Here is a 9,418-nt window from a genome sequence, read left to right on the forward strand (position 1 = left end):
GCCTGGGGGCGGTGGCGGCCGCCGCGGCGAAGCTGGCGCTGGGCCCGGGCGGGGAGGCGGCCGGCGGCCCGGTAAGGAGGGAGCAGGCGGTGCTGGGCGCCCCGAGGTGCCGTGCGGCCGCCCCGCAGGCGGCACTCGGCGCCGGGGCTTGCGGCGGTGGAGGGGAAGGAGCGCAGTGGTTCTTCCTCCGGCGCTCCCAGGGGCTGCCCTGGATTTGCAGGGAAAGGGGGGCGGTCTCGGCGGGCGGAGCCGTGACTCAGCCCGGGGGGAGCCCAGCCTTGCCGGGCTGACTAAGGCGCGGTGCCGACGTAAACAGCGCGGGGAGCGCGGAGAGGCTGCCGCGTGTGAGGGGAGCGAGCGTGGCGAGGGAATGCCCCGGACCAAACCCAGCTCTGGGAGCTCATTTCCAGTCCTTCCACGTCAGTGCTATTTTAAGCAGGATGTTAGTATGACTGAGCATCAAATGCTTATTCTCAGCTCGCTGTTTGGCTGATAGCAGCGCCCTTCTTCCTTTTATTCTATCTCCGCTCGGCCCTGAGCAGAGCAGAGAGGTGCAGCCCTTGATTTCCTCTCTGCTGCTCTTTGGGTGTTCATCACCGGTTGTGATCTTTATCTCGGTCGTGTTTCACAAACCTCCGTGTGCTTGTGAAGGGCACTGCTGGCCCTTCACTTCAGAGGCAGTGTCCTTACCTCCAGCAGTGACCTCTGGCACAGCCACGGCACAGGGGGACATGGACACCAGGCTGTGTGTGAGTGGGGACAGGCAGCATCCTAAAAGCACTGAATGTATCCTAAAAGCACTTTGGGGAGATTCATTTAGGCATAGGTTGTTACTCACATGGCAAATATAAAAAAGGGAACCCATAAGGAAAACTAGATCTGAAACAAATCCAGCCTTGCACAAGTAAAAAAAAAAAAAAAAAAAAAAACCAAGTAATTGACCTGTGTGATTATTAGAGAGGGTTTAAAAGGCAAAGGCTCAATACCTGCCAAGCCTGTTGATCCCTTCTGAGATCTCAGAAAGGAGAAATAAAAAAATCCTGATACTCTTCACTCTGCCCAAAAAAACCCAAATTGTGCTCTGTACTGAGAGAATGACAGAACATGGAATTACTCAAAATACTGACAGCATCTTTTCTGAGTATTTTTCTGTGTTGAAATGTATAAAAATATTGCCCAATGGTTTGGGGGCGGGTGTGGGGGGAGGTTGGTACTTCTTTTCTTTTTAATGTGCTATGACAAAGTATCGTGTCATTGATGTGAAGTGTTGCCAGAAGGTCAAGAGAGATTATCCCTCCCCTCTACTCAGCCCCAGTGAGGCCACACCTGGAGTTTTGGGTTGAGTTCTGAGCTCTCCACTGCAAAAAAAAAAAAAAAAAAAGAGATGGAGCTACTGGAGAGTCCAGCAAAGGCTCATAAAGATGATGAAGGGATCAGAGCATCTTTTTGTGAGAAGAGGCTGAAAGAGCTGGGACTGTTCCTCCTGGAGAAGAGAAGGTTCAGGGGGATCTTTTCAATGTGTAGAATTGAATACCTGCAGGGAGGGCGCACAAAGGATGGAGCCAGGCGAATTCCAGTGGCAAATTCCAGTCCTTGTTACCCCAGTAACAAGACCAGAGGCAAAGGGCACTTTTTTATACTGAAATGGGGAGTTCCCTCTGAACATCCAGAAACTGTGAGGGTGACCAGGCACTGGCCCAGGGATGGTTGCCCAGGGATGTGGTAGAGCCTCCATCCTTGGAGATACTCATATAGTGTCTGGACATGGACCTGAGCAATCTGCTGGAGTGATGAGGTTGGACCAGATGAACCCCAGAGATCCCTTTCAACCTCTGCCGTGCTGTGTTTCTGTGACTGTTTCTTTTTTATGGGCAGATGGGTTTATTTTGGTTTTTAGGTCCTCTCCAGGTGACAATTACTAATTAAATTAATCAGCTTAGCTGTAAAACTAGCCAAGTTTTATGTAAATGCCATAATCTTCCTAGTAGCTTAAATTGCATGGGACTGTAGATACATAAGTATTTCAGTGCACTCATGTGGCAAAGGCATTTCTGCAGAGCAGCCAGGAGGTGACAGAGATCCCAGGGGTTTTGTGTTGGAGGAAGAGCTACAGAAATAATTGGAATAGCCGCCATCACTTGTGCAGTGCGGAGCATGGCAGCAGAAAGTGTATTGACACTTCTAAGAGCTGGTGATGCAGGGTAGCAGGATACTACTGGCACCACAGGGATGGATTTCCTGGCCACAAGAATGTGCTGTGGTGGCCCAGCCTGAGAGCAGTCTGACCAGGAAGGGTCATTGCACTTGAACAAAAGTTTTTCTTTGCTTTCTCCGCTCCCCTGCCAATCTTCATCTAAAATTACTTCTGCCACTTCAGGAGTGATTCTGGATTATCTGAAATGTACACTGAAATTAATCTTTGCTTAGAAAAGCAATCAGAACAGTAATCCTTGACTCATTGGGGTGGCTCAGCTGAGCCCTTAGCAGGGGAGGAATTTATCTCCCTCCTTCCTTGTGGGGAACACATGGGGATCTCTCTGTCTGCGTACCATTGCGATGACCACTCTGCTGCCCTGGGCACAGAGAAACTTGACCTTTCTCTGATAAACTTTCCTTCTGGGCATGTGCCACCTGCAGCTGGTTTCCCTGGCTCTGCATCAGGAGATCAGAAGAAGCCATGGGTTCTGGGTCACTTTTGAAGGTGGCATAGTTGCTGTGATGGTGGGAGCCAGCTTTGCTTCACCACCAATAGTCTCCGACTAGCTCAAGTCTGGCAAGATCTCTGGAGGTCTCTAGTCCAGCCTTGGTTACACATGATGTTCTCCAGTTAAGTTTTAAATACTTAGAAGGTCAGAGAGCCCATGACCTCTGTTCCAATGCTTGATCACCTTTGCTTTTCCTCGTAACGGATGGCATTCGTTCCATACTTCACTTGTTGCCTCTTGTCATATCCTAATGGACCTTGGAGAAGAGCCTGGGCTCCGTCCCTCTACACCCTTGGGCTAATGGATGAAGGCAGTAACAAGATTTCTTAAGGCTTTTTTTTTACCTCAGCAGCATCGTGTCTTTCTGCTCCAGAAGTACACTGGAGTTAGGTGAAACACAGAGAATTGTTTTGCCCTCTCCTCCCTACTCCCAAGTCTGCTTACTCACTAGAGGTGCGTGGATGTACATAGCTCCCTGAGGAAAGTAAAACTGCCAGGTCATACAGGCAGAGAGTGAAACTGGGAGGCAAACCCCATCCTGTGGTGAGCCCTAACACAGCAGAAGTTTTCTTCCTCAGAGGAGCAGTAGTAGCTGGACATGGTTGTCCCTCTTACCCATCCACACAGGGTTTGCCAGGGTGTCAGTGGGAAAACAAAGTGATTCACTGGTGGGAGTCATTCTGAATCTTTACTGTTGCCCTGATCAGTTGCAAAAGTTGGCGACCTTTGCCACAAGTGGGGTAAAATGTGGCCACACACCTGCACCGTCCTTCACTGGAGTGGGATTAGCCTCGGAGAGCTAGTGCCAACCATCAAGCATGGATTTGCTTTGTGTTGTTTTCCTTTTAACTTTGTACTTGCCATGTCACTTGCTTCAGAAAACTGTGGGCTCCCCCACTTCTTCTTCTGGGTGGGAGCAGGACACAGTTGGTGGATGCCATTGATTTGGGCAGCTGGCAGGAGGACACTGCAGCCATTCCCACAGGGCAGGTGCCACCTCTGAGCTGTACTTGTTGGTGGCCTCAAACTTGCATTTCTGTCTGCTTCAAGATGGATCCCACCAGGGACTGAGAGCTGGCAGGCTATGAAGCTGTGATTGCTACGGGCGTAGACAAAGCTTTGCTTTTACTTGTCACTGTGAGAGTTGTGATCTGCCTGCATGTGATCTCCCTTGGTGTCTTCACATCAGCTACATGGTAGCCAGGGGCTGGGGAGATGGTCTCAGCTGCTTAAACTAGGAAGGGGTGGGGGGCACTGTGAGTGATGCTGGATTTTTAGGTGCAACTGTGCCCTTTTTTCAGACTGAGGCAGTTACACACCTGGTCAGGTTGTCTAAGGAGGGAGATCTTTCTTGAGGCCCTTGAATTCAGAATTGGTTTTATTGCTACTAAATGCTAGAGCAGAGACCCCATCAGTAAACTTCCCTGCTCTCCAGTGAGTGTGCAAAACAAGGCATGAAGCCACTCAGCTCACTCTTTCCTCCCAGAGATCCTGCTCTACCCTCACTGCAGCATAGGGCAGGCCAGGTCCTGGGAGCTCGTAAGGACCAGTGCTTTGGGAGCACCCAGGTCTTGGCTCACATTCACAGTTGGGTTCTGGAGCACACACAGTGCCAGCGTGTACATCTCTGGTGTTGTCAGACTGAATTTGACCCTTTTCCGTACATCAAGTGATAAGTGAAGGGCATTTATGAGTGTTGTGTGTGGCATCACTTGGTGAACTGGAGAGCTTTCTGCATGTTGGCTTCTGGCATGGCAGCTGCTGCACATTATTGTAGCACTTCTCAGGTTGTAATGTGAGGCTGGGCTTGCAGCAGGAATGGCAGGCTCACAGTCTGTCCAGAGCTGTTTCCTTGTTTCCATTTCCTTCTGTGATTTAATATATTCATCTTCATGTAATACTAGCTGCAATTCAGTTTTAAAAGCCGACACCATTAGGTTTGGCTCCAAAGTGTGCATGAATTATTGAGGTTGAATAAGTGTGGGGTGAAAAGACACAGAGTTTTCCATTTTGTCCTGCAGCTGCTAGTGTTGCTTCGCCTCATCTGTGTTGGCCTGGTGTTTGTGTGCAATGCAGTGATGTGGACAGTCTTCACAAAAGCCTTACGACTCTCCTCCTCCTCAGCTGCTGCCTCTGTGACAACGACAGCCTCCAACTTCATCTCTTCGGTGAGTAGACCCCTTCCCCAGACACTGAAGCCTGAGGAGCACAGCGAGGTGGGAATGCCCGTGCTGGTTGTAACCCATCTCCCAGTGCAACGGGCATCGCTGGCCACAAAGGGAGAGTTACAGACAGATGGGAAATGATTGTGTCAGGCCTCAGCTGCTCTGATAGCTGTTCATGTCACAGATGGTGGAACTTTCCTGGGTGGTGCAGGAGGAAGGGTGCTGCTGGGTGCCCTGCAGCAGCAACACAGTTTACTGAAGTTTTCTGATTGCCAGTGGGAGCTGGAGCTGGGAACTTTGCTTCATTTTGCTTTTCCTTTGAACACCTCACTTGTGACAAGCCAGAGTCACCCTAGCTGGGTCTGAAGATGCATCACCTCTAGTGACAGCAAGAGAGTCTTCAACCCACAGGTTTTTTCCACTTGCTTTTTGCTCTTGACAGCAGTCCACCTTGTTTCTGTGCTCCATCTGGCAGACAGCTCATGGTGGTGTCTAATAATCGGCAATAATAATAAATGCCCAGTCAGTGGGAAATTTGGCTCCTGAGAAGTGCTGGGAAGGCAGCAAAGCACATGTGCATCTGTCAAATCCTGCTTAAGGACCACAGTATGGTTGTGCTTCCAGGCTGCTGGTGAAGTTAGTCATCTCCAGCATCATGTCCAGCAGCCATTCCTGTTGGTCATCCCAGCAGGAGTTTCCTCAACCAGGTTTTTTCCAGGGCTATCTCTCCCAGAAGTCCTCACAGCTCTGGCAGCACAGGAGGCCTTGGGGCAGCTCAGCCCAGCAAAGCTTTGTGTCTCTCTTTTCCTTCAGGCTATCCTGGGAAGGTTGCTCTTCAGGGAGACGTGGACACCTCTGTGGTGGGTTGGCCTTGCCATGACAGTCTGCGGGCTCACGCTGCTGCACACGGCTGCACCCCAGCTGGTGCCAGTCCCAGTGGAGAAGAAGGAATGATAGCTGCTGGAGGGGTCACGGTGCCATGCTGTCCCTCTCCAGCCTGTCTCATGACAGCATCCCCAGTCCCCACCGGCCTCTGAACACGTCGGCTGCTAACCCCTGCTCACTGCTCATCTGCTGACTTCCAAAATCACATTGGTCACATCTTTCCTGGTGGTGGTATGGTGGCAGTGACAGCTCGGAGGGAGCTGGTCAGCTCTGAGTCAGTATTGTGAAAATCAGGGCCAGAGGCTTATCAGCCACTCCTCTTCTTCACACCCTGTGGCTGTGAAGCTTTCCCAGTTTGGGGAATGCTGAAAGTAAACATGGTGGCTGTGGAAGGTGCTTGTGCATCAGTATTTTTCCATGAAAGGACCTATCCCAAAATAGAAGAACAATCAGAATTAGATGCTGAAGGCAGCTGTTATTTCTGCTCTGCTGGTCCTGACTTTCTGTCTCTTGAAATGGTTCTATGCCCACTGCTACCCGTAAGGCTGTGGAGACTTTCATTAATTCCTTCAGCTTCCTCTGTCAGTCACATACACCTTTGAACTTGCCATTTGTATCTGACGTCTAGAATTTTCACTTACCCATTCCTGACATGTTAGTCACTGTAAGGTTGCTGCTCTTTCCTTTAAACCCTTACCCAGAATAGGGTTTTGATCACCATTCCTGCTTTATGTAGGTCAAACTAATTTTGGGACAGTTCAACAGGCAACCTGCTTTCACTTGGAGTACCCATGTTCAATACATCCCTCATCCCCACTCGAGTTGACAATTGCTTTAATGTTTGGTAAAAGGGAGTTTATCAAGCCATGTTTTTTCTACACCTCTGGATAATGCTTATTCCCATTGATGTGATGTGATCAACCAGATCACTGGTATCTGCTAAATTTTGCATCAGTGATTACTCCGTGTTCAGGTGTCAATTTGGTGAATGTGTCACAAATCATTTGTGAGGTATCGGTTTAATTCCCCTGCCCACTTCTTTTTTTTCCTCCTTGGAAATTCTTCAGTTGGAATCCTAATTAAGAAACACAATGATGCCTGTAAATGTATGCATCATGGTGGTGATATCGCTTGCTTGCTCTGGGCTTGCCAGGTTGTCTCTGTCATCTTGTAATGACAGAAGGTGAGTCATGGTTGTGGCATGTGCAGAAAACCAAAGGACACGTTTCTGTGAGCGTCTGTATCAGAACCTGCCAGGTCTGTCATGACTGCCAGATCTGTGCTGTGTCAAGTGTCAAATAGACTCCTGGATGGGAATGCCACTGGAGTTGGGTTTGTGATTCTTTGAATCAGAAGAGTCCCTGTCTCCCAGAAGAGGCCGAGAGCTGTTTGCTCTGTTCCCTGCCATTCTAGGTCACCATATCTGGCAGCCGTGTCCCAGGAGGGGCAAAGCCTTTGCCTCTCCCCTCAGCGTGCTCTCAAGTCTTCCTGTCAAAGAGGGGAGCTGCATATGTGGTAGGGAAGAGGGCAGAGTGCTCTGGGTGCCTTCCCTCCCTGCCACCATGGGTCTTTGCACCTGGGGAGCTCTCTGGGTGGCAGCAGTGGTAGGGTGGGACACATCCAGTTGCCTGGGAAGCTGGGACCTGACACAGGGACCCAGTATCGCTTATAGGTCTGCAGACATGACAGCCAGGAGCCATGCATTTCTAAGTACATCAGTCTCCTTAGATCTTCATAGATAATGGAAAATTAATGAAGCCTGATTTATTTGCCCTTGTTATTAACCCTCAGCCAGCTGTAAGCCATGGCTGCCTTCATGCAAACAGCAGTAGAAGGACCAGGCAGTCTGGTTAGTTTGGCTGTTGTCCCATTTCCTAATAAACCATTTGGAAAGCTTTTTAATCTGGACTATCTCAAAACTGACATTTCTTTATTACGGTCATTGTTGGAGGTCAAGGTTTAGGAGGTGTTTCTTCAGAAGTGGAACGTATGCAGAAGGTGTGAGCAGCACTTTACTTGGTGGTGCTCACTTTTAAGGCAGATGAATATAAACCAGGGCTGTAAATTCTCTCATAAATACTTGAAGGTGGGAACGGAAGTAAGTTATTCACCAATTCCCATGGTAAGAAAAGTTTGCCAAGCAGGGTTCATTTTATGGCAGAATCCCACCTCTCTTGTGTACACAAGAGTTTGGCCATGTCTGCCCCTGGGGCCAGGGCTGCAAGAAAAACTGTAATCACTGTGGCAAAGCAGTGTACTTCTGGTAAACCATTCATATGGGATCATCCAAAATGTGGCTGAAGGTAAAAAAAAAAAAAAACAAAAAAAAACCAGGGGGATTTCCAAAATAAAACTGTGTCCAAAGCTCAGTGGCTGATTTTTTTTTTTTTTTAGATATTTTGAACCACACATATACACACAATAAAGCAATGTGAGAATAGCAAATGAACTGTTTTTGACAAGTCAGTGATTCAGATGTGGTGAACCTTGTAAGGTGGCTGAAGATCATGGCCATCTCCAAGACATTGGTTTACCAGGGCAGAAGGTAGGTTACCTTTATGTGGGAACTACAGCAGTGTGCATGCATGAAATTTTTGCTCAGTTGAGGTGAGATATTATTAGAGAAGAGTCTTGGGCACATGTTTGCAGTCAAATTCTAGCAAAATCTCACAGAAACACAGTGCTGTGTCTACAGCACTGGTGGATAGGGACAAAGCCATGGATGTTGTCTGCCTGGGCTTGCTCAAAGCATTAGACACTGTACTGCACAACATCCTTGTCTCTAAATTGGAGACATGGATTTGATCCCAGGCACACCTACAAGCTGGGCAGAGACATGACTGACAGCAGACTTGTGGCGAAGGACTAATGGGTGGTGGCTGACCAGAAACTCAACATGAGCCAGCAGTGTGGGCTCGCAGCCCAGAAAGCCAAACAAATCCTGGGCTGCATCTAAAGCAGCGTGGCCAGTAGGTGGAGGGAGGCGATTCTGTCCCTCTGCTCTGCTCTGGTGAGACCCCACCTGTGGTGCTGCATCCAGCTCTGGTGCCCCTGACGTAGGAGGAACATGCAACTGTTGGAGCAAGTCCAGAAGGTCACAGAATTGATAAGGAGACTGGAGCACCTGCTTCAGGAAGACAGGCTGAGAAAGCTGGGGCTGTTCAGCCTGGAGGAGAGAAGGTGTGGAGACCTCATAGCAGCCTTTCAGTATCTGCTGGCGGCCTACAGGGAAACCAGAGAGGGGCTCTTCATCGGGAACTGCAGTTATGGGACAGGGAGTAAAGCTGTAAGAAGGAAAACTAAGGTTAAATGAAAGAAATCCTGCTGGAAGAGGTTGCCCAAAGAAGCTGTGGATGCCCCCTCCCTGGCACTATTCAAGGCTGGTTTGGATGGAGCTCTGAGCAGCCTGGTCTAGTGGAAGGTGTCCCTGGTCCTGGCAGGGTGTTTGGAACTAGATGATCTTTAAGGTCCCTTTCAACACAAACCCCTCCATGATTCTCTCACCTCCCAAGTGCCGGTTGTAACGAGTCTTTCCTGCACCTACCTCTCATTCTCAAACACAACATGGTGTTTGCCAGCGTCTTGTTCATCATCAGGCATGGCCATACCATGTCATACTTTTAAAGAGTAGAAGAAGCAGGTGCATGGTTAACAGGAAGGCTC

General features: G+C 49.3%; 1 protein-coding gene across 1 annotated transcript; it reads left to right on the forward strand.

Annotated features, from left to right (window-relative positions):
• Positions 1–5: 5 nt before the first annotated feature.
• TMEM42 (transmembrane protein 42) lies at positions 6–8,119 on the forward strand (the record flags this gene model as incomplete). The annotated part of the gene is made up of 3 exons (XM_041466507.1): positions 6–71; positions 4,727–4,873; positions 5,684–8,119. Coding segments are annotated over 3 exons (354 nt in total), but the record flags the coding sequence as incomplete, so codon positions are not given.
• Positions 8,120–9,418: the final 1,299 nt, after the last annotated feature.

Source organism: Pyrgilauda ruficollis, unplaced genomic scaffold, assembly GCF_017590135.1.
Source record: "Pyrgilauda ruficollis isolate IOZ18807 unplaced genomic scaffold, ASM1759013v1 scaffold2, whole genome shotgun sequence".
Lineage (NCBI taxonomy): Eukaryota > Metazoa > Chordata > Aves > Passeriformes > Passeridae > Pyrgilauda > Pyrgilauda ruficollis.